General features: G+C 37.2%; 1 protein-coding gene across 1 annotated transcript in view; it reads left to right on the top strand.

The window, feature by feature from the left end:
* Nucleotides 1–446: 446 nt before the first annotated feature.
* The window catches only part of LOC149552925 (endoribonuclease Dicer homolog 3b-like), a 29,242-nt gene continuing 4,711 nt past the window's right edge, over nt 447–24,977 (top strand). Inside the window, exons 1-7 of the mRNA XM_089790258.1 lie at nt 447–718; nt 6,518–6,698; nt 6,999–7,133; nt 7,218–7,278; nt 10,842–10,906; nt 11,020–11,229; nt 13,394–13,531. Of these exons, the coding sequence (XP_089646384.1) occupies nt 447–718; nt 6,518–6,698; nt 6,999–7,133; nt 7,218–7,278; nt 10,842–10,906; nt 11,020–11,229; nt 13,394–13,531 (1,062 nt within the window). The remainder of the gene's footprint in view (nt 719–6,517; nt 6,699–6,998; nt 7,134–7,217; nt 7,279–10,841; nt 10,907–11,019; nt 11,230–13,393; nt 13,532–24,977) is intronic.

A 24,977-nucleotide genomic window follows, 5' to 3' on the forward strand; every position in this document is an offset into this window, starting at 1 on the left:
CCTTGCCTTCCAAGGTCTTCCCCTAGGGCCTCGGCTCAAACACATTGGGGTTCCTGATCCCAGATGCCCCTTTTATGGCCAACCTGAGTCCTTTTTGCATATTTTTTGGTTTTGCAAGCATGCTCAGAATTATTGGCACTGGATTCATGATTTTTTCAAGCCTTTTAGGCCCGAACCTTTTTCATGGCACATGATCCTGCTGGGTGATTCCCCCAGATTTCCTCAGAAGTTCTCCCAGATTTGGCATAATTTCAGGATGGAAATTTTGTTTTCTCTATGGAAAGATAGGAATGCAGTTTTATTCACTCACAGTTTTTTGGATGTTAACATTGCAATGTACACTAAGGCATGCATTTGTAACAATGTCATTATGTAGATATAGGTGCAAGCTAATAAATTTGCCCTAGAGGTTGCACACTTACAGGAATTATTAAATTATTGGGGCAATGCTCCTTGCACCATTGCTAGAGTGCCTCTGGATGCCTCGGCCAATGCCTCCTTGTCTCGCGGTCGCCATTCTCGACGCTAGTCCTCTGGTCGCCATTCACATACGCCGCACTCCTAGGGTCCTGACCACCGCTCTCCCAGTAGTGGTCATGGTAGTTGGAGGTGCCGCTCTGCTTCCCCACCACATGGTGGTTCTGGCTGGTCCCCGGCTCCCCCCTTGGGTGGGCTTCTGGCCGATCTCTGGTTCCTCCCCCTGGATGGGCGCACTCTGGCAAGTTTCCTCGGCTGGCCTTGGCAATTTCTCCTCCGTGGCTAGATAAGAAGGATGTGGAGACTGCAACTACCCCATACCCTGCTGAAGCTGCTGATGGCTGGACTGTTCCCAGTCCGCCTCACAATCTCACTAATGCATGGGGATTTTCTGATAAAGATGATCCTCCTCCCTCTGCTGGTACTGCCTTGGTAGCTTAAAAATGGTTTTTTTTTTTTATGAATAGTTTATAGTTTCTGACTGAGGCCATGTTGTTTATTCTGACTTCGGTCGTTTGAACTCGTTTGCAAAGTGATCCTGTATCTCTCGGCCCCTTTTTTTGTGAATTGTAATCTTAGTAAATTTTATTAATTGAAAAGGACTATTCATCAAAAAAAAAGATCACTTATCTAACATGGAAGCTGCGAGGGAGGATAGAATTGTTTCAAGGAGGTATAGCAAGCAATTATTTTTTTAATAGACATGATTTACCTACAATCAATAATGACAATTTGAATTTTCATATATATGTTTTATATCAATGAAGATGAGGTAAATTTTCATTGAAAGTTCAGTAAGAAGTTGTTTTACAATAGTAATGAGGAGCACTCTTTGTGATTTAGAATAATGATGTTCTTTTGGGTTTTACTATTTTTTAAAAATAAATATGTGTGAAAATAGCTATATAAATTGATTTAGGTTTCCCGATTGTGTATGTGTTTCTAAGTATGAATATTTCCTGTCATTCTTAGTAACAAGGATCATTTTTTTTTATTTAGAATAATAACATTGTTTTGGTTTTTACTGTTTTTAATATAATAAATATGTGTGAAAATAGTTATATAAATTATTATAGGTTTTCGGATTCAATTGTGTATGTGTTTTGAAGTATGAACATTGGGGATGAAAGATAGCAAAAGATGTATAATCTCTCTTGCTATCTTTAATTTTCATCGGGATGATACATATTATCTTGCGATCTTTCATTTTCACCCTGATGATGGATCCCTGCGTGTGATTGGAAGGGTTGATGTTAAAAAAAAAAATTCACAATCGAATTGATAAACCTATGATCTTGCTATCTTTCATTTTCATCCCCATGATGGATCCCTAAGTGTGATTGGAAAGGTTGATGTTAAAAAACACATTCACAATCGAATCCAAAAACCTATGATAACTTATGATAGATTATAAACCTAATATAGAAAATATGTTTGAAAATAGTTACATAAATCTAATATCTCTTTGTATCTTAATAGTTGATCCATATTTCTGACAAGGCTCCAAACTACATATTATCTATTTAAGAAACATTCACTAATCCCATCACAAAATTTCTAAGCATAATAATTTGTAGAACTCATGATATTAAATTCTAAAAATTTATAATTAAATTAATGTCACTTTAAAATATATTTTAGGTATGATTCTAAAGGTTGATGCAGATAAAATTGACATTCTTGAATCCACAAACTAGGATAATAAGTAAGAAAAAAGATAATAATTATCCAAGTATGTGATGGAATGAGGCAGAGGATTGATAATTTAAGTCACAAAGAAACAGAGCAAAAATGTTGAAACATCAAACAACTTCATTTCAGCAATTAAAAAACACATTTTAATCATTTAAACTAAAATTTGGAGCTGCACATTACAGTACGTTGTTTTTTTTACTGCTCTTGCTACAGCTGAAATTACACAGTTTAAAGAAAAAAAACTCCAGCACTCTGTCTTCTTGCTCTGTTTTTACACAATGACTTCTGCATTTCACACTACAAAAACTCCAGAACACTAATTAAAAGAAACAGCTGAAGAATGTCCTAGAAGAGAAGAAATTAAACATAGCAAACTAAAATTTGGAGTCCACCACATGCTGAAATAAATGAATTATTTGGTGGAGTAAAAGAAACGCAAAAACAAACTGCAGCTGCTGGCAAAACAATACGGACAAGTAAATGAAGCAGTTGGAGATTAAATTTCAACAGTATGTTTTCTACACAATTTTTTAAAAAATGATTTAGATTAAGCAATTGTTTCCCCTTACATTTCTATTCTGATGCAAAAGTTCTTAAGGTCCATTAATCTTGATCAGCTAATCTTGATTTATATATTTTTTTAAAATATATTATCTTAGACCTAAAAAATAAGTTTTATATGATAAATAATAATATTGTTGTCGTGAAATTTGATTCTGGAATGGATTGTGTTTTATTTTTCACATAACTTTCCAATTACAGAATGTGATCCATCATTAGAATGAAGGAGAGAAAACATAATGATAGGTAAAAGAGTGATATGAAAAGTTGATGTAGAAAATAAAACACAATACGATCCAGAAACCAGGAAGACATTCTTTTAAAATGTTGCATGGCGGCCAAAAAATTAATACAAGGGTTGTTAGGCCCTTACCTTGGGGACGCCATGATTGCAGAAGAAGAAAATGCTATGTTGCAATGGAGGGAGGATGTAGGCCTCAAAAATTTCAGAGGAATACAGAGAAATAAGTAAACTTAAATGAGAACAAATTTGAGAAAATTGGCAGGAAAGTCTAGTTGGAGACTCGTTCTTCTCAGCCAGTTCTTGGGTTTCTTATATACAATGCAACTCAGGCGGGTATTACTCTGGTCTATTTAATTGAGTACATTCATAATAGTTTAGTTGTTTCGTATTCTTGCTTAAAGATTTGTTCCTTTATCAGTTTTATGGGTAATTGATAGTGGCTTGGCAAGTATATTAGCACCCTTTAAGTTTTATGGATATTTGATAGTGGCTTGGCAGGCATATTGGCTCTCTTTAAGTTTTGTGTAAATAGAAACCAAAGAATTTAGAACTAAAGAGGTGATAGTTGTGTCTGAAATTATATTGAATGCCATTCCTGAAAATTCAAGGTTCGCTTATGGTATATGTGAGGTCATAAAAAAAATTGGTCTCTAAACATTCTTGAAATTTATCAATTACTCTCAATGCAAATGGCTCACACGTCACATATATCTTAAAAGATACTGGTACTTGGCAATGTTTAAAAAAGCTAAAGGGTAATTCAACTTGCAATTCACAGTGTCTCCCAAATAGTGGGTCAACATGCAGCTAGTCATTACAGAGAAATTTTGAATTGTTCCCGACTGCCAACAGCAACACAGATTAGAAGAACAGAAGGATCTGCTTTGGTATTCAAGTTTTGTGGTATACAAATTTCATCTGGTTTCGCTATAGAATTTCATGTTTTAGGGAATGCAATCCACTTGTCAGCTGTTAGGTCTCATCAAGGGCTAGCCACTTGACATATTTGTGCTAATCTGGTATATCATATTCCTTGTTCTTTTGGTAAAAGAAAGAGGAAACAATATTCTCTTTACTTTTTTGGAGACATTCAGTTGCTAAGTTGTATTAGATGTCTTCAGGCTTAATCCAAATTTATCTTGACTTCCTACTCTCTCTCATGAAATAGATAGTCAAGGAAGGCTGTAAAATTTGGTGAATACAATTACTTGCTAGCTATCGGGTCTTCCAAGCTAGTTGATAATAAAAATGGCATGATAATTTTCTTAGCAAAGTTTTTATGTTTGCTGAGTATACCCTGCATTTGTGTAGCAAGACTCCCTCATATCTCCTTGTTCATCCTCTTCTGCAATGACCAACATTAAAATGCTTTGAGATTGAAGGTAGTGGTGCTTTGTCATGCTTGAAACCTGCAAATGTGAAAATAATAGATGTTTCTTTAGTGTCCTTTGCATGATCATCTTAATGGTGGTCATTGCTACTACAACTTTATTTTGTTAGCTGAAATTCTATATGTTTTTGTGATGCATGAAATATATTAAATTATTGCCATGGGCTAGAAACTACAGTGCAAGAATCGCTACAATGTCCTGTTCATGTTATAACTTTCTGATGCATAACGCTTTTGGCTGTACATTGTTATAATATTTCTTGTTAACTTAAAGTGCTACAAGGAATACTACAACAGCTGAGATTATGTGGATTCTCATACTACAACCATGAACCTGCTATACCTTATGAGATTTTGTGCAAAATACAATTATAGTGACCATGTAATCAATGTTATGATGCGATCTGAAACTTCCTCTTTTGGAGTGCTCCACTTCTTCCACACTTCTTGTTATGCACAAGTAATGATTGTTTTTCTTCTCCTACTTTGCATAACCAATTGAAGTTGGATTTTGTTCCCATCGCCATCCATGATAAGCACGGTATCTCCCTCGGTTGCCCATTACTGTACACCATGTGGAAAAAATACATGCTACAAAAACACCATTGTCATGGAAATATATACATGTTTACAACACAAGAATGTCTTGTAACGATAGCAATAATTGTGAACTTTGCATATATTTCGGATTCATATCTCCTATGAGTGTGTTCTGACCTTCCCCTTCCTATTGTCTTGGAGAGTAGATGGTTCTTTTGTCATCCTTGCTATGGAATATATATTCCTTAGTGGTTTTGTATTGCACAATATCAGAAGCTATTTCACCTCTGACTGGTACAAGGAACAAGATACTTGTGTTCTTTTGTAAAATATCCTTCTTGCATTTGAAACATTAATGAATTAGTTACGCTTTTTATGCCATTCTTGATTTCCCATACGTTGGGTTGCCTCTTTCCTAGGCTTGGCTAGTGGTTAAGTTGGCAGAGTTAAATCCCTCCATTTTTACTTCACATATACTGGAAAGAGTAGTCTCATATTCTTCTGCCTTATTTGAAAGTGCTCTGTCTCCGAAGGCTCTACTTTGCCATCTTGAGGCAGAATTTCACTCTCCTCTACTACATTTTGCTTGTGTTAATCTAGCAGAGACAACCTGCAAAATGATGATTCATAAAAATAGGAATAGAGTATATTTTACCTTTCTTGAACCATTCTTGGTCTATGCATGGTGTAGACTCCTTCAAACATTCACCAATCTCCATGTTCTTGATTCCAGGGCACTCTTATTGAGATTTTTTCTCAACTCAAACTGTGATGCTTTGATTGGCCATTGATTCTCCTTCCCTTATACTTTATCATAGCCCATCCGTGTTAGTAGCTTGGAGCCTACACCCTCAGTATGCTTTTCAAAATTGCCAACAGATTGATCAGATTTCACATTTTGGAAGAAGACATGTTTGTTGCTCTCTTTGCATGCATTTCACTATCTAAGAATTGGAAATTAGGTTCATATTGAATAAATACTAGTGTATATTTTTCTTCTTTTAAACCAAAATAGAGAACTGTATAAAAATCGATATTCCTAATGCTGATGTGTAGAAGGCTGAAAATATTAGAATTGTATGTCAAGATGAGAGGAGCACCATACGGCAGAACAATGTAAGTTTGTAGTTGCGCTTCATATTGTTCGAAGTCCATCTTCACATTCTGCGCAATCAAACACATTTGTTTCAAAGGACTTCAGTACTACCTTAACCATTCAATCGATATTTTCATTCTTCAATGCAATTGAGGTTGGATATGATGAGTTAAGATAACTCTAAATTTTTTTCTTATTCTCTCATCCATTATACTCTTTGCCGTTCTTAGTACTATTTATTGAGTGCCTGCTAGAAATATTTTAGGAGTCACTAAGCTGTAGGTCTAAAATGACCATTCTTCTACTTTAGAATGTGTTAGCAAGCTATGACATTTAGTCTTGTTTGTGTTGATGCAAAATAGTGTACTAAGCATAAACTGGTCTATTATCTTTAGAGTGTTTTTATGTGTCTTTGGGAAAGTTCAACATCTAAAATGTTTTTCATAAATCTTAGACATAGAGACGTACTTGCGTGATTTCATTGAATGCAACTATGGAAATATGATGTTTACAGCTATCAATTGAAGATTCTTGCCACAGCTATTGAGAGGAACACAATTTTTCTACTAGAAACAGGCTGCGGAAAAACACATATTGCAGTTCTCCTTATGAAATATATCGCTCAAAACCTGCAAAAGGAGCACAAGGAATGCCTGATAATATTCTTAGCACCTGCAGTTGCATTAGTCAAACAGGTAATATTGAGTACACTATTCTGTCAATCTAAAATAACATGAGAGATACGATGTGATCAAGTGCCTGATTGAGAACATAATCATAACCTCTCTTCTTCAACTTTGAAAATTCCAGTAATTTGAATATATAACAAGACATACAAACTTGCAAGTGGCATGTTATATTGGAGGGAAAGCAGTAAAAGACTGGAAAGAAGCAACATTGAATGAGGTAACTAAATGAAACTTGAATATAACATACCATTGGATTCAAATTGCTTTTCTATTTTAGTTCTGAATGCTGTGGGGATCAAATTGCAGGTGCTTGTGATGACTCCTCGGATTTTACTTGATGGCTTGGATAATAATTCAATCACCCTAGAGAAAGTCAACCTCATGATCTTCGATGAGTGCCATCATGCAAGCAAACATCATCCATATGCTAAAATTATGAGGGTAAGTGATTGAATTTGTTTCTAAAATTTTGTTAAAAGATGAAACTAATTAACAATTTATATCTTTGTATTGAACGTTTATCAGAAAACGTCTCAACAAAAACCCAAAATATTTGGAATGAGTGCATCATTGGTCACAAAAAAGGGTGAGTACACTATCTGATATAGGAAAATAAAAATAAAGGACTATCATCAAATTTAAGAGACATTTTTCCTGAGATCTCATCTTTCTAGGTGGTATGCATATTCATCATATATTCTTTTAAATTGTATGTACCTGGACCTATTAAATTTTTTGTGATCTGACAGTTACTGTCTATGCCTCATCTTACAAACCTACAAATTTTTATCATTATTCATATTCTTCACTGATGATGATAAGGAAGTTGTGTCTTTGGCCCAACACTTCATGTCCTCCTTGTTTCTGGATTTTCATGTCCTCCTCGTTTCGTGTTTTTATGGATGATGCTTGAATGATTATCTCATTTCAAACTTGTCACATCCCATCAGACGCCTCCACAGTGAATGTGCAAGGAGAAGATAAAATATATATTACAAAAAGAGATAGTAAACAAATAAATAAAATAACCAATTAGTATGATTTTTCTATGGATTGATGTGGAAATGCTATACTTCACCCTGTTTGGTTGAGGACGAACCCCTCGTGTAGTATGGGATGCACCAAATCCTCTTCCCAAGTATATGACAGAGCAAAAGAACAAGGAAAGGAATGAGGCCTATGGTGTAGTACACAATGAACTAACATCTTTCTCTTTTAGGGATGCACTGGGGACAGTGGATAGTTATGCACTGTATATGAGCTGATCATTATTCTTAGAGTGATTTTGTAAGAGCCAATAATTATTGTATGGTGTATCCTCTATTATTTAGTCACTATTGCGTAGTAATATATGATGGAGCTACTCCCCGTGTATGCGATGAACAAGAAGCTAGTCAGCTTGTACTGTACCTGCACTGTGAAGGACCTAGTCCTTGTATAAGGAACACCTTCTCGAGACCTCTATGTTATTGGAAATGTTGGGCAAGCATAACATAGTGGTCTAGACCACTATGTTATGGAAAATGTCAGGCAAACATTAATGTGTACCTATGATGTGAGGGAGTTAGTCCTTGTACCCATGTGCATATGGCTAAGTGATAAAACTAATGACTGATAAATATGGGTATGGAACCAACATTAGATGGTAGTAGATATGTTTTATTGGATGGGACCAAGTTCTTAGTATCACATAATTAATAGATAAGATTAAAGATATCAAGATCTCATCAAGAGGAGAGAGTAACCTTCCTTTGATTGCCAAATATGAAGCCTCTAACTTACCTTGGGAGGATACATAGGGAGGGTTACTAGGAGTGTTTATAATCTCCACTTCGAAATTAAACAAAAGTTACCTGGTTGTTTTAGTGGAAATCAAAAGTAAAAATAAAAGTTGCAATTGAGGGTGGTTGCTACATAGGCATCAGGTAAACCAAGTTCAAACACTAGAGACCTATGAATCCCACTTGAGTTTAGATTAAGGATATAATATTGTACCATTGAATTATCCTAATTAAGTCAGACGCTTGGTCCACATTTTCTTTGAAATCTTTCAATAAATTTTAAGCCTATGAGAATGGTTGGCTAACCCTAAAACATCCTAGGGAGAGTGTGAAAGGGAATATTCTTATAGGAATTGTCAACAAATATCAGAGTGTGTAGTGAAATTTGTGTTATTTAATATTTATTAATTTGATGACCAAGTTTTACTCTAATTTGAGATCCTATCATGTCTAGTAGTTATCATGGTATATCTAAAAATACTAAGATTTGTCTCTTTATAGGAGCATGAATTGCTAATTATACAATTGGCAACACCCTCCATGGCTAGCTTGCAAAATAGTAACGAGACATACCAAGGCATTTCTATTAATATACCTAGTTCCCTGAGTCACTGCTGAGTCACCATCGAGTCCGAGCTAGGTCACGAGTCTAATTGCCCTTGCCGAGTCAGAGCTGGGTCCGAGTTTCATTACTTCGGTTCGTAACTATCTTAATACTTGACATTACTATATATTTGAATGAGCAGGAGAGAATGCTTACAAATTAAACGAAATTGAGTTGGTTGATTGATATCCTCTATTTAATGGGACCAAGTTCATAGTGTCGCTTAAATCAATAGTTAACGTTAAAGAGATCAAGATATCATCTAGAGGAGAGAATAAAATCCCTTTGATTGCTAACTACTAAGCCTCTAACTTCCCACAAGAGGATAAGTAGGAAACATCACTAGGAGTGAACCGTCAAGGCTTTGATCTAGGTCTAGGGATGACTCTAGTTATGGAGACTGAACACTATCATGAGTGAGCATGGAGTGTGATATCATTGTTGCTAGCATGGTGAATGGAGGAGAATTTATAATTTCCAGTTCAGAATTAAAAAAAAGTTACTTGGTTGTTTGAGTTAGTGAAAATCGAAAGTAAAAATAAAAGTAGCAACTTAGGGTGGTTGCTACATAGGTATCAGGGAAACCAAATTCAAACACTAGAGACCTATGGATCTCACTTGAGTTTAGATTAAGGATATAATATTGTACCATTGAATGATCCTAATTAAGTCAGACTCTTGGTACACATTTTCTTTGAAATCCTTCAATAAATTTTAAGCCTATGAGAATGGTTGGCTAACCCTAAGACATCCTAGGGAGGGTGTGAAAGGGAATATTCTTATAAGAATTGTCAACGAATATCCGAGTGTGTAGTGAAATTTTTGTTATTTAATTTTTATTAATTTGATGACTAAGTTTTACTCTAATTTGAGATCTTGTCATGTCTGGTAGTTATCATGGTATATCTAAAAATACTAAGATTTTTCTCTTTATAGGAGCATGAATTGCTAATTATACAGTTGGCAACACCCCACATGGCTAGTTTATAAAATAGTAACGAGACTCGCTGCAAGTCACCCAGGTTGGTGAGTTAGGTTACCCATGACCATGACCCACCAAGTCGGCAAATATCTTATATTTCTATATGGCATTTCTATTAATATACCTGGCTCTCCGAATCACTGCAGAGTCATGATTGAGTCTGAGCCAGGTCATGAGTCCAATTGCCCTTGCCGAGTCAGAGCCGAGCCGGGTCTGAGTCTCATTGCTTTGGTTTGTAACTATCTTAATACTTGACATAACTATATGTTTGAATGAGCAAGAGAAAATTCTTATAAATTAAAAGCAATTTACTTGGTTGATTGAGTTAGTGAACATTGTTAAGTAAAAATAATAATAGTAGCAACTCAGGATGGTTGCTAAAAAACTAAATAAAATTTGTTTTACCCATAAAATAGCAGGATTTGTCTTATCTCATGTATTTAGGAATCATCGTAGGTTTACCCTTGGTATAGACAAAATAATTTAATATGTAGGTGAATAGAGGCTTTTGCACTGAGATATTAGATTAGTAGTAGTGAAGAACGGACACCAAGAACAAGAATAAGTGGTACTGGTGATTAATCCTTTTTAAAATTAAGTCTATAGAAATTTCCTAACCATAAATACTGATTCATTCCATTACTAATCTAATCTAATATGATACAATATACTGTAATTATGAAGTATATATCTCTTGGAAATAACACTCAACAGTTCGTAAATAATATATTTAATATTGAGAAGATGCTATTAGCTATTTATATTTGCATTGATATCCGCAGGGTTTTCTTCCAGCAGTGATTGTGAGAAACAAATAACACAAATTGAAGAAATCTTGGATGCTCAGGTAAATCTGATGACCCCTATTGTGAGAAACTAGTAACATTTCCGTCATTTCTTGGTCTTTTCTTCATTTCTCGGATCTTAATTGTAACCGCATTAGTTAACATGCCCAAATAGACCATTACAGTGGAAGATAAGCGTGAACTTGAGTCGACTCCAGACCCTCCAAAGCAAATAACTAAATTTTATTCCTTGTCAATTGAACATGAAGCCCTACAAAACAAATTGGTTTTTGTGCATCATCTTTTTGAGGAAACCAAAGCAAAAAGCGTCAGAGCAAATGTTGAATATTGTCTTCAGAATCTGGGTTTGCTCTGTGCTTTAATGGTATGGTTTTTTACTATTTTAATATTAAATTTTTATTTCAATAATGTTGTGTTGAGATTTTCATTTGTCACACTGAACATATATAGGATGTTAAAGAAAATATGTTTGTAGTTCTCATGGTATTTAAGATGGGCAATTGGAGATGGATTTACTGTTGCTCTAACTAAACCCCTTCTGTTATTATACCTCATCATGCATTCATTCCTTGGCAAGTCTCAGTATGCTATCTTCCATGCACCACTCTATTGTTTGATCCAGCCGTCACTTGCATCAAGTGCCTTTTTGTGTAGTGGCTACATGACTGTGTTATTTATCTTGATATTTTTAGATTTTAAATTATAAAAAAATCAGTTGATCCTTTCGGTTGTTCATTAAAAATCATAAAACCAGTTTCTTTAGATTTAGAAGGTTTAAGCACTCTTACTGGTACAACATTCACATGAGTTTATCTCTGAAAACTTCTAATCCTTTAACCGATAGTGATGCTGATCAAATATTCTAAAAGAAATTTTTAAAAAATATTTAGAGAAGAAAACTATTGATAAAATTTTAAAATGAAGGAGAATAAACCTGCTACTGAATCTTCTGTTTTCTACATAACTCACCGCCTTCTCTGTAGATGGAGAAACGATGTTTTCATTAGACCACCAGAGTTGCATTTTTCATTCACGGACAAACTCAATGCAGTTCTGATGATCTAATTAAAAAATGATTTCAACACTTGCAACTGCAACCTCACTTATTTTATAAATGAATTCACAGTCTAATGAAAATACTAAGTCCTGTATGAAGTCTCCAAACACATGCTTCATTAATAAACTAACTGAAAATGCTTTGAATGTTACATGAATTCAGAGCCCGGATATATATAGGAGCGAGGACCTTGCATGTAACTTTACTATTGAGATTTTCTCCACGTGTCTTCCAAAATTCTGCTATATTATTATTATTATTCTTTCACACTTTTAAACAAATACCTGCGCGTTTGCTGAATCATGGATTACTTCGTCACTGCTTGATGCCTGCCTGTGTGTGTACTATACCTGCAGGTTGTGCCTCTTCCACAGTCATGTAGCTAACATGCATAGATCAATCACCAGGTTGTTCAGACCTAATTACATTAAGGTGGGTTCTTTTGATATCCAAAAAGTAGATTCTGTCATCATATAGATTCCTCTCACTTTCTTTTTTCATGGTTCTTTGGTCAACTAAACTTCATCTTAGTGACTGTTCCACTATGCGATCCAATGAAATTTCATTTCAACTGTGCAAATTGTTGGGTGATGTGACGCGCTCCCCTGCCCACAGGTGGTTAATTATGTGGTATTCCATGTTCACTAACAGTCATGGCTTTTGGTGCAACGGCAAATGGGCCCTACAATTGGTATCAGAGCCTGGTTTTGGCTTGGTCATGGGTTCAAATCTCCCCAGTGCCTTCCCGACCCGCGTCAACACCTGGTATGCGTGTCGAGGGGGAGATTTTTGGGTGATGCGACGCGCTCCCCTACCCACAGGTGGTTAATTATGTGGTGTTCCATGTTCACTAACAGTCATGGCTTTTGGTGCAACGGCAAATGGACCCTACACAAATTAAGTTTCTTACAATGAATCCAAAAACATACCTCAAACTGTTGTCAAGGATCAAGCTTATCTATACCTACTTGGCTGTCGTAGCTGGGTGTAAATCTTTTACTGCCTGTAATTAAGTCTACGACAGTGCATCGATTGAGCATACGTGCAGGTGTAAATCTTTTTCACTTTTGTGATCCTCTACTCCTTTACGATATACTAAAATGATCAAGATTCAAAAGAGATAACAAGACTTGCAAATAGGGCTTGGGAAACATGATTTTGTGTATGTTAAAAGAGATAACATCTGGACAACATCTTGATATTGGAGCTTTGCTCCTTGAGAATGATGTTTTGTTCTACTTTCAGTTGCTTGAGCTATATCCTATATGTCTACACTTTTAGCTTCACACACTTAATAAAGGATAGCCTCAGGTCTAGTGGTTATTAATAATAGCTAAGTGAAGTTAATTGTTTCTTTATGATAATATTAATTTGTTCAGAACTTTTATTCATGTCTTCTTGTTACATAACTAATTATTAGACTACACGAGACTGGTTTTATACATTAACATGAAATCTGTCAATCATGCAGGCTGTTCAGTTATACAGTGAAAAAGAGAAGTTACGTGAGACTGCTACTGGAATGGTAGAAATGGAGGAATATGCTCTAGATGATTATCTAAAAGATGCTCGTAGACTCTTTGAAGAAGAATTACCATCTGGTATGCAGGTCCACCACACTTTCAAGGGGTAGTAAATCATGAACAATAATTTTCACACGAAACTTATATGGTCAGTTGAGAAATCTTTATTAATTTTTTTGCTTTGCACTTCTAGAACCTAGAATAACTGACGTAACTGCTAGGATGGTCAGAGTGCCATCATGCAATCCAGGCCAATTATATAACATAGATGTAAGATTGCTAAATATTTGTATAAATAGGCATTCTAACCACTCTGAACGTTCATAACATGGACATTGAGGAGTCTATTAAGAAATGCAGCTAAAAGTGATCATCATCAAACAAAAATACATTTGACTGAATCCGACCATCTTACTCTGAATTCAATTGTCATGGATTTTCATAAATCCGAAAGAAACAAATTACAGCTAAAAAAATAGTTGTTGATTTTCTTGTAGTATAAAATGTTGTTACTTGTTCAGTGTAAACATCAAATTAAAAATATTGAATTTGAGACTTCAGATGTGAACGAATTATTCAAGACACCTAAAGGAATTCACAATGCTGTTAAACATGGCATTTTAACTCAAAAGTTGGAGCAGCTAGTGCATTTTTTGTGATAAATACAAATTAAAAAAATTTAAACTCACAATCCTAAACCTAAAAATTATACTCGGCACTTTGAAAAAACTGCTCGGCACATGAAGGTGCCGAGTGCCAGTTTTACTCGGCACATGAAGGTGTCAAGTGCTAGATAGCTCGGCACTTGCTTGGTGTCGAGTGACAGGCAAGAGGTGCCGAGTGAGCTCGGCACAAGAAGAGCTCGACACACAATAATTGCTCGACACGAATGGATGCTGAGTGAGCTCGGCTCCAACAAGAAATGCTCAGCAACAGTAGATGACGAGTGTTCTGTTTCAAACTTAAAAAATATAACTTAGGAAATATTTCAACGTGAATGCTTTCACCATTAAAACCAGAGAGCCAAAGCTTTAACCTTTCAACCAAACTTGTCAAATACAATGAATAGAAGATGAAAAACAATAGATTAAGTATGTTGTTTGCTTTGTATTCAAACTTTCACTAAAATATTACAAAATTTGGGAGCATTCGGCTTCAACCAGAAAACCCTAAAATAACCCTAAACTGATAATACTTCAAACTTCAAACAACTTTAAAATTTGCAGCTTTAATGGTTGCATACATGAATCCCTGGAGCAATCATTGCTTCATCAAGAAAAATTCAAACAACAAACTTACAGAGTGAACAAGGAACCACGTGCAACTGCAGCCACAAACTTCCTTCCTTCTTCCTTCTCTGCTCAACTCTGCAACTTCTCTCTGATCTGCTTGATCTCACTTAATGAAAATGAATATAGAAACATTCCTTTTGTCTTCTGACCAAAAATATTTTTCTTTCTCATTTTCAAATTCAAAAAAATCTCACCTACTGCATTCATGTTTTCTATTTGTTCTGGGTCATCAAGTGGTAGGTGGGCATTTGGCTCTAGGGGCAAATGTCAATGCTGCATTAAATTTTCCAACACTCCCCCTTTGTCCTGAGCCAAAAAAAAAAGGATCACAACTAATCCAAATCAACTACACCAAGACTCTGTCTTAGGTGCACAAAAGTTCCAATGCCTAATGGCTTGGTGAAAATATCTGCTAGCTGTTGCTCTGACTTGCAAAATTCTATCTTGATATCCGCATTCTCCACTAACTCTCTGATGAAGTGATATCTGATCTCAATATGTTTGCTTCTCCCATGGAAGACTAGATTCTTAGACAATGCAATTGATGAGATGTTGTCACAATAAATTGTGGTTCCATCATCTTGCCTTTCATTCAAATTTGTCAAGATCCTCCTTAGCCAAATTGCTTGACATGCTGCTGCATTTGCTGCAATGTATTCAGCCTCTACTATAGATTGAGCAACAATAGCTTGCTTCTTGGATGCCCATGAAATTGCACCTGATCCTATATGAAACATGTATCCGAAAGTGCTTTTCCTATCATCTAAGCTTCCAGCCCAATCACTATCAGTATAACCAACCAACTTGAAATTATTTGCTGCAGTATACAATATTCCAAATCCCTTGGTAGCTTTCACATACCTTAGGATCCTCTTTCCCGCTTCCCAATGGGAATCCTTTGGTGTTTCCATAAATCTGAAAATCAGTCTTACTACATTCATTAGGTCTGGCCAAGTTGCTATCAAATACATTAGACTTCCAACCATACTCTTGTATAATGTTGGATCCACTCTCTTTCTAGAGTCTTCCTTGCTCAACTTCAGACCTACTGCTATTGGTGTGGGGGCTGCCTCACTATTCTACATTTTAAATCTCTCCAAGATCTGCCCTACATATTTTTCTTGAGAGATGAAGATGCCATCATGCATTTGTTTAACTTATATGCCTAGAAAGTATTTCAAGAGACCTAGGTCTGTCATTTCAAATTCACCTTTCATGGCCTCCTTGAATTCACCAATTAGAGCCTTGTCATTACCAGTAAAAAATAAATCATCTACATACAAGAGAACAATCAATACATTACCATTTGCTACCTTGATGTAGAGAGTAGGCTCACCATTGCTTCTGCTAAAGCCATTGCTCATCAAATATGAGTCAATCCTACTATACCATGCCCTTGGAGCTTTCTTGAGCCCATAAAGAGCTCTCTTCAATCTATATACTTTATGTTCTTCACCTGCAACTTCATAACCAGGTGGCTGCTCCACATACACTTCTTCTTTCAATACACCATTAAGGAAGGCAAACTTCACATTGATTTGAAATACCTTCCACTTGTGTTGAGCTGCAATTGCTATGAAAGCACACACTGTTTCCATTCTTGCAACTGGGGCATAGGTCTCATCATAGTCTCTTCCATACTATTGTTTGTAACTCTTGACTACCAGCCTTGCCTTATGCCTATCAATCTTGCCTTCAACATTGCATTTGGTCTTATAGACCCATTTCACTCCAATCACTTGCTTTTTGAGAGGCAATTCAGTTAGCTCCCATGTCTCATTCCTTTCTATGGCATCTATTTCCTCATCCATGGCCTTACACCATTTTTTTCCTTGATAGTTTCCTCAAAATATAATGAATCACTATGAGAAAATAATGCAAAATTAACACTCTCATCATAATCTTCATGCCTTTCATCTTGGCATAACCCCCTAAGACTCTTGGTCTTTCTTGGTAACAGGGAGGAGAGTGTGGGATTAGAATCTTCATTGTTGTTGTATTGCCAACTTGGTCGGTCTTCACTGGTACTCGGCACTGACACTCGGTCATGCTTAGAGGAGCTCAGCACTGTTTGCCTTTTCTTCTATTTGCTCCTTCTTCTTGCTGTTCATCAGCATCTTCTTCACTCATAATTGACACTTTACTAGAAGTGCTCAGTGACTCATCAATTGAACTGTACCAAGACTGATTTTCAAAAAATTCCACATCTCTTGAAAGCAACATCTTGTTGTTCAATGGGTCATACAATCTGTATGCCTTTGGTTCTGGGCTGTACCTTGTGAAAATACATTTCACACCTTTGTCATCAAATTTTTGCCTTTTCTCTTTAGGCACATGTGCATATGCAACACATCCAAACACCCTTAGGTGTTCAACTATCCATGTTATTCGTGACCAAGCTTCCATTGGAATTTTGTCACGGACTGCCTTTGTAGGACACCTATTAATTAGGTAAACTGCTGTCGCCACAGCCTCTCCCCAAAATTCGGTTGGAAGACCTTTCTCTTTCATCATGCTCCTTGCCATTTCAACAATGGTCATGTTCTTTTTTTTAGCCACTCCATTCTACTGTGGTGTATAGTTGGCTGTGAGCTCTTTCTTAATGCCATGTTTCCTGCAAAAATTTACAAAAGAATTGGAGGTATACTCCCCTCCTCTATCTGATCTTAGGACTTTGATATAGTGTCCACATTCTCTTTCAGCCTGGGCTTTAAATTCTAAAAATTTATCAAATGCTTCAGATTTATTCTTTAAGAAATACACCCATGTTCTACGACTGAAATCATCAATAAATGTCATAAAATATGTACTCTTCCCAATGGAAGTAACTTGCATATGACCGACTAGGTCAGTATGCACTAACTCCAATGGATATCTAGCCCTCCTAGAATTTTCAGAATTAAAGGGATGCCTATGTTGCTTACCCAAAATACAAGCCTCACACTTGTCAAATGAATTTTTTATACGTGGCAAACCTTCTACCATTCTTTTATTTGATAACAAATTTAAACCAGCATAGCCAAGATGACCATACCTGAGGTGCCATAGCTGTGAGGGGTCTTTAATCACACTCCTTAGAGCTGATTGTGTGGGAGGTGCAGCACAAACTTGAGATGAGAAATGTGTCTCTATCCTCAAGGGAAACATTTTGTTCTTGGTTATTTGAACTACTGCAAGTAAGTTCTTGCTCCCATCCTTTTCTTGAATGACACATATGTCATTCTCCATCAGCACTTTGTATCCATTTTGAATGAGCTGACCAATGGTCATCAAATTGTGCTTCATACCAGGGGCAAAATACACATTTTGTATTTCCCTTTTCTCACCTTTCTTAGTGCGGACCATAATAGATCCTTTGCCCAAAACTGGTAGGGTTCCATTGTTACCCATCTTAATTTCTGATTTGAAACTCTTGTCAATGAATGAAAACAAGGTTTCATTACCACTCATGTGGTTTCTACATCCACTGTCGAGGTACCAAACCTCAGGGCTTCCTTCTTCACCAACATTACACATGATGAAGGCAGTGTTTTCACTTCCCATATTCACATCAGCCACATTTTCTTGTCCTGACTGATCTTTTTGCTTATTCCAGCATTCATTTGCATAATGCCCATATTTGTGATAGTAGTACCATTCTACATTACTCTTATTTGAGTTGTAATTTTTCTTACCTCCTCTTGAAGTATTTTGTGAGCTACTTGCTCCATCTACTCTTCTTGCTGCAGCATTTTTTTGTCCTCCATTACCTCAACCTCTGCCTCTGGAGTTTCTGCCTGAGCCATTTCTTCCTCTCCCCCTTCCTCTTGGATTTGACTAAGCCTTGAATGCTTGGTCTTGGGTAGAAGAATATGTGGATCTATTGATCCTATACTCATGGGTTTAAAGAGAACCCATCAACTCATCCATTGTCAAAATAGTAGGTCTTTTGCCTCTTCTATGGTCATGACCAAATGGTCATATTTATGAGGTAAACTCCTCAATATCTTGTCCACTATCATTTTCTCTTGATAGTCTTCTCCATTTAACTTCAGTTGGTTAATCACATTGGAGGTCCTTGAACTGAAGTCTGCAACTGATTCATTCTCCTTCATCTTAAGGTTCTCAAACTCCCTCCTTATATTTTGTAGCTTTACAATACAGACTTTATTAGTCCTCTTGAAGTTTGTTTCAACGATATCCCACGCTTCCTTTGCATAATTTTTTGTTGCAATCTTCGGGGATATAGACTCTGTCATTGCTACTTCAATCAAACTTAGTGCTTTTGCATCCTTCCTCCTTGACTCTTTCAAATGAGTCTTCTGTGCATTTGTAAGGGCAGCATACTGAGTTGGATCAGTCACATCATTGAATCCATTAACTACAAACTTCCACAAATCATTTACAACCATAATGGTCTTCATCTTCTTTGCAAATGTATCATAATTCTGTCCATTAAATGATGGTGGCTGTTGCCATATCTTTCCTGCATCTCCTGCCATGTCAAATATCCCAAGAAAAACAAATGCCCTAACTCACTTTGGATGTGGGGCTTCAAAGCTCTGATACCATGTGAGAAATACAAATTAAAAAAATTTAAACTCACAACCCTAAACCTAAAAATTTGTAATGTCCCCTTTCCAGCATTCATAGCATGATGTTTTCGTTAGCCTATTTCCCCATAGCCCCGTAGGCTAACTAGGACATTAAAGGGGCTTAGAGGCCATTTGGCCTAGACAGTTTCAGTTGCAGGTCTTTTTGAGGGGTTCTGAGGCAACTTTGGGCATACTTACTATTTATAGTAACTCATCTTGGACATGGCCGAACATTCAGTCACAGTGGTATGTCGATGGTAATTGTTTAAAATCGACAGGAAGACTTATTTATCAGTGATAAGATTTGTTATGCATTGATAAAGCCATTTTATAAAGTTAAATTTAAATATTTAACTTTATTAATGCATAGACTATAGTTTGTGGGAAATATTTAAATTAAAAGAGTTCCCTTTATTTTTATAACACATTGGAGACATAAGGTACATAAAGGGAGTTATGTTTTATCTCACATTGAGAAAACGAACGATTGAGCTCTTGTGAAAACACTATAAAAGAAATGGAAGAGCTTTTTTTTTGTATGCTTGGATGAAGATTAATGTTATGTTGCTAGACATCTAATTATCAGGCTTGGAGGACGGAATCCCTCTTTACTAGCATTCTCTTCACTGTTGGAAGACACAGTCCGGAGGATCAATGGTGTTTTCACTTCAGGAAACACACTGGGTTTCATTTGGGGCGTTCGCATAAAAATTTTTACAAGGGTTTGAGGTGCAGATCTGAATTTAGTTATTGCTATAGTGCGGCATGAATAGTATGTTGCTACAGTACGGTGTGAACAGTGTTGGTATCAAGTTTACTTGTTTTTTTAGCTCATTAGAAGTTTGGAGGGCTGCCGACTACATCTGCAAAATACTATGGCAACTAATTCCAGATTGAAAGAGTTTCCAGATTTTTCATATACTGTTGAATGTGTGCAAAGTGTTTCTGAAAATGTTATGATGTGTATTATGCATTTTAATGTCACTTCATAGTTGTTCGTAAATCTACTCATTGGAAAGCAATTTATTGAGGAAATCAGCTTTATGAGTTTGCATAAAAAGTGTTTGACAATATTCCTTAAGTTAAATTTCTACAAGTCAAAATTCAAATCAGGGGAGGATATTACAGTGGTATCAGAGCTATAAGTCCTGCCATCCTGTGGAGGTCTTATAGGAAATTTGGAACTGGCGGATAGAGGGAAAAGTGTTTGATGAAATGTCAAAACACTAAAATCAGAGTATTTATGTGTGAGCATGCGCCAGGGGCCTTATAATTTCCGCAATACCAGAGAAAGACAAAGTAGGAGTTCAGACCTGCAAAGAAAATAGTCTAGTTCATCCGTACAAGGGGGTATAGAATCAAGTCATACAGACACAACGGAGGTATTCTTTGATCAAGACAACAATATGGGTGACTGAGATGACAGGAATACAAGATTAGGTGGAGGTGGGAATGCTGGTCCAGAGCCTGGAGAGGAAAGATTCTTACAGTTATTAGAGACCTTGGTACAGGGTCAGGGAGTAGCAGAACAAAGGGCATAGGAACAGAATCAGAGATTGGATCTTATGATGCAGATGATGGCTCGTCAAATGGGGTTGAATGCTAACATGGGTGGAGGAAATAATCAGAATGGTAATAATCAGAATGGAAATGATTAGGATGGGACACATAATGGAGATGAACAAGTTGGGAACAATTTTGGTCATGCACCCCAGCGAGCTAGGACAGTTAGTTCAAGGCCCATGATTCCTACATTTCCTCCTAGAGCTCCAGAGCAGCTCGTACTAGAGCCCCAGATTACTGATATACAGGACCAGTTGAGGAGAGATTGGGAAGCCCGAGGGCTAGATTTTACTGCTACAATTACCTTTAGGGAGTATATGGATGTGCGGATGAAACATATGCCGCGTGGACATGACAAGAACCAGAGCTATGAGCTACGGAAGAAAGTAGGGAGACTTGAGTTACCATATTATGATGGCTCAGGAAAGTCTACAGCAAGAGCTTGGGTTCAAAAGCTTGACACATACTTTCAATTGAACCCTATGCCTAAGGAAGAAGCTATTAAGTATGCAGCAATTCATCTGGATGGGTAAGCACATGAGTGGTGGCATCATGGTATGGTCATTATGGGGCATGCACACATTACCTCATATGTGGAGTTTATAGAGAGGTTGATTGAACGTTTTGATAGGAAGGATCTAGAAATCCATTTCAAGGAGTTAGCTCAGCTTAATTAGTGGGGATCATTGGAAACATACATTTCAGAGTTTCAGAAATTTGCAGTGTTAGTAACAGATGTATCTGAACAGAGGATACTAGTTCTATTTATGGATGGGTTAGCTGATCCGTTGAGAGGGTGGATTAAAGCTCTCAACCCTCCCACTTTGCAGGAAGCCATCAAGAAAGCTCGTGACATGGATTCCTCTTCATCTTCAAAAAATAAATTCCAGGCAAAGAGTTTTCCTTCAAGGAAAGATAAGGACAAGAAACCTTTTCATAAAGAGGTTCAGCCAGCTAAGGAAGAAAGTAAGATGTTGGACAATGAGACACTTAATGATCTCAGGAAGAAGAAGCTTTGTTTTCATTGCAGGGAGCCTTGGGATTTGTCACATAAGTGTCCATTGAAAGCAAAAGCTAAGCAGATGGAGTACTTTTCAGCCGAAGAGTCAGTAGATGGAGATTCAGAGCAGTCATCTGAATCAGATGGAGATGATGACAGTTCTTCACAGGAGGAAGCATGCAGTGATAGCACGATAGCTCAGTTGTCAAGTATACAAGAGGTTGTCACTTTCAAAGTTAGGGGAACCTTGGATGGATAGAGAGTTGTGGCACTCATTGATATAGGGGCGACACATAACTTTATTGATGAGAAGTTTGTGACACGCAGAGGGCTACATACAGAGGAGCATAGAGGATTTAAGGTGATGGTTGTCGATGGCTTCAAAATTGAATGTACCAAGAAAATATCCAACTTGCAGCTTCGTTTGGGAGATTATGACATGATAGGAGATTTCTTTGTGGTCAACATTGGTGATCAGGATATGGTGCTTGGGATGAACTGGATGAAGTCTCTGGCAAAGTTTACATTTAACCTTGAGAAAATGGAAATGAGGTTTGAGGCAAATGGTAAGAAGATAGTGCTCAGAGGTTTGTCAGATGGGAGACTTCAAGTGGTGTCACTCAAGAGGATGCAGAGTTTCTTTAGACATGATCAGGTGCAGTGGGCAACAGAGTTTAGAGTAATGCCTGAGATGACAGAGCAACATAAACAAGAGTATCCACCTGATGTACAAAAAATAATAACCAAACATACTAAGGTGTTTGGTGAGATACCTCCAGGGAGACCCCTGGATAAGGGAATCGAGCATGTTATTCAATTAGAGGAAGGGGCTAAGCCAGTTATCATCACACCTTACCACCATCCGAAGAGATGTAAGGATGAAATAGAAAAGGCAATTAAGGAATTGATTGACATGGGGCACATACGGCCAAGAAAAAGTCCTTTCGCTTCTTCAGTAGTATTCTTGAAGAAGAAGGACGGTACAATGAGAATGTGCATTGATTATAGCGAGCTAAACAAGAAGACAATCAAGAACCGATACCCTATCCCGCGCATCAATGAGCTTATTGATGAATTGCATGGTGCATGCTACTTCTCCAAGATTGATTTGAGATCCGACTACCATCAGATACGGGTTAGAGAGGTGGATGTGAAGAAGACAGCTTTTAGATGCCACTATGGACATTTTGAGTTCTTAGTCATGCCCTTTGGGTTGACAAATGCCCCTGCCACTTTCCAGTCCTGTATGAATAGAGTTTTCAGAGATCATTTGAGGAAGTTTGTGTTGATATTTTTTGATGATATACTGATATACAGCCGTACTTGGGAGGATCATTTGAAGCATATTGATACAGTGCTCAGTATTCTAGAGAGGGAGTCATTATATGCCAAGATGAGTAAATGTGAGTTTGGGATGACAGAGTTTCTCTATCTAGGGCATATTATTAGTGCAGGAAGTGTTCGGGTTGACCCAGACAAGATTAGGGCCATTCTAGATTGGCCACCACTGAGGAACACTTCACAACTCAAGGGATTTCTCAGGCTTTGTGGGTTCTACCAAAGATTTGTGAAGGGATTTTCACAGATAGCAGCACCACTTACAGATTTGACATGGAAAGATAGTTTCAAGTGGTCAGAGAGGGCTCAGGATTGTTTTGACAGGTTTAAGGAGCTGATGAGTACATGTCCTATTTTAGCCATTCCAGATTTCACCAGGCCCTTTGAGTTGCAGTGTGATGCCTCAGGAGAGGGCATAGGAGTTGTTCTCATGCAAGACAAACATCCCATCACATATGAGAGTAGAAAATTATGAGGTGTGGAGAGAACCTACAACATCTACGACAAAGAGATGCTAGCAATCATGCACGCGCTAGCTAAGTTCATGCAGTACTTAGTGGGAAGTCGGTTCATAGTAAAAACAGATCATAATAGCTTGAAACATTTCCTTGAACAGAAGGACCTTAATGACAGGCAACAGAAATGGGTGAGTAAATTATAGGCCTATGATTTCGACATAGCCTATGTCAAAGGGAAGAAAAATATTGTTGCAGATGCTCTATCTAGAAGGCCTCATTTGCTTGTTGTTGGGATAGTCATGGATGATTGGAGAGAGATGATCTGGAAGAATATGCTAAGGATAGTTGGGCATCTAGCATTATTGAGGGAGCTATTCAAGATAGTCGATACACTGTCATAAATGATCTGATCATCTACAAGGAAAGGATTTATTTAGTACCTGGGTCTACTATGAAGCAGAAGATTTTGAGGGCATTTCATGATTCACCAATGGCAGGACATCCCGAATTCTTTAAGACATGTCAGCAGGTGAGAGAGCACTTCACTTGGAAAGGACTCAAATTAGAGGTGCTTCAGTTTGTGAGGGAATGCCCTGTGTGTCAGCAGAACAAACAGGAACATTCTTTTTCAGGTGGTTTACTACAACCCCTACCCATACCAGAGAAGAAGTGGGATAGCATTTCCATGGATTTTATCACAGGCCTCCCCAAGGCACAGGGTCGGGATTGTATCTTTGTTGTGGTAGACAGATTGACGAAATTTGCACATTTTTTTGCAATTTCATCTACATATTCAACAACACAAACAACAGAACTATTTTTTCGAGAGGTATTCAGACTACATGGGATACCACAGAGCATAGTCAGTGATAGAGACAGCATATTTATGAGCCACTTTTGGCAGGAGTTGTTCAGGTTATGTGGAACAGAGCTCACTCCGAGTACCAGCTACCACCCCCAAACTGATGGGCAGACAGAGATAGTGAACAAATGGGTTGAGGGGTACCTTCGAAACTACATTGTAGGAGAGAAGAAGGCTTGGGTGAAGTGGCTACATCTAGGGGAGCACTGCTACAATACCTCTTTCCATATGTCTATTCAAATGTCCCCTTTTATGGCACTGTATGGGTATGATGCTCCTAATTTTTTGGATTTTTTATTTGGGGACAGCAGGGTGCCTAAGGCCAAGGATACTTTGTAGGAGTGTCAGGACATTATGTGATCCTTGAAGGAAAATTTGCAAAAAGCACAAAGTCAGCAGAAGCAATATGCTGATTAGCACAGGGTTGAGAGGTCTTTTGAGGTGG

The sequence above is a fragment of the Cupressus sempervirens genome, chromosome 6 (genome assembly GCF_028749045.1).
Source record: "Cupressus sempervirens isolate cs-2001-9-10 chromosome 6, ASM2874904v1, whole genome shotgun sequence".
Taxonomy (NCBI): Eukaryota; Viridiplantae; Streptophyta; class Pinopsida; order Cupressales; family Cupressaceae; genus Cupressus; species Cupressus sempervirens.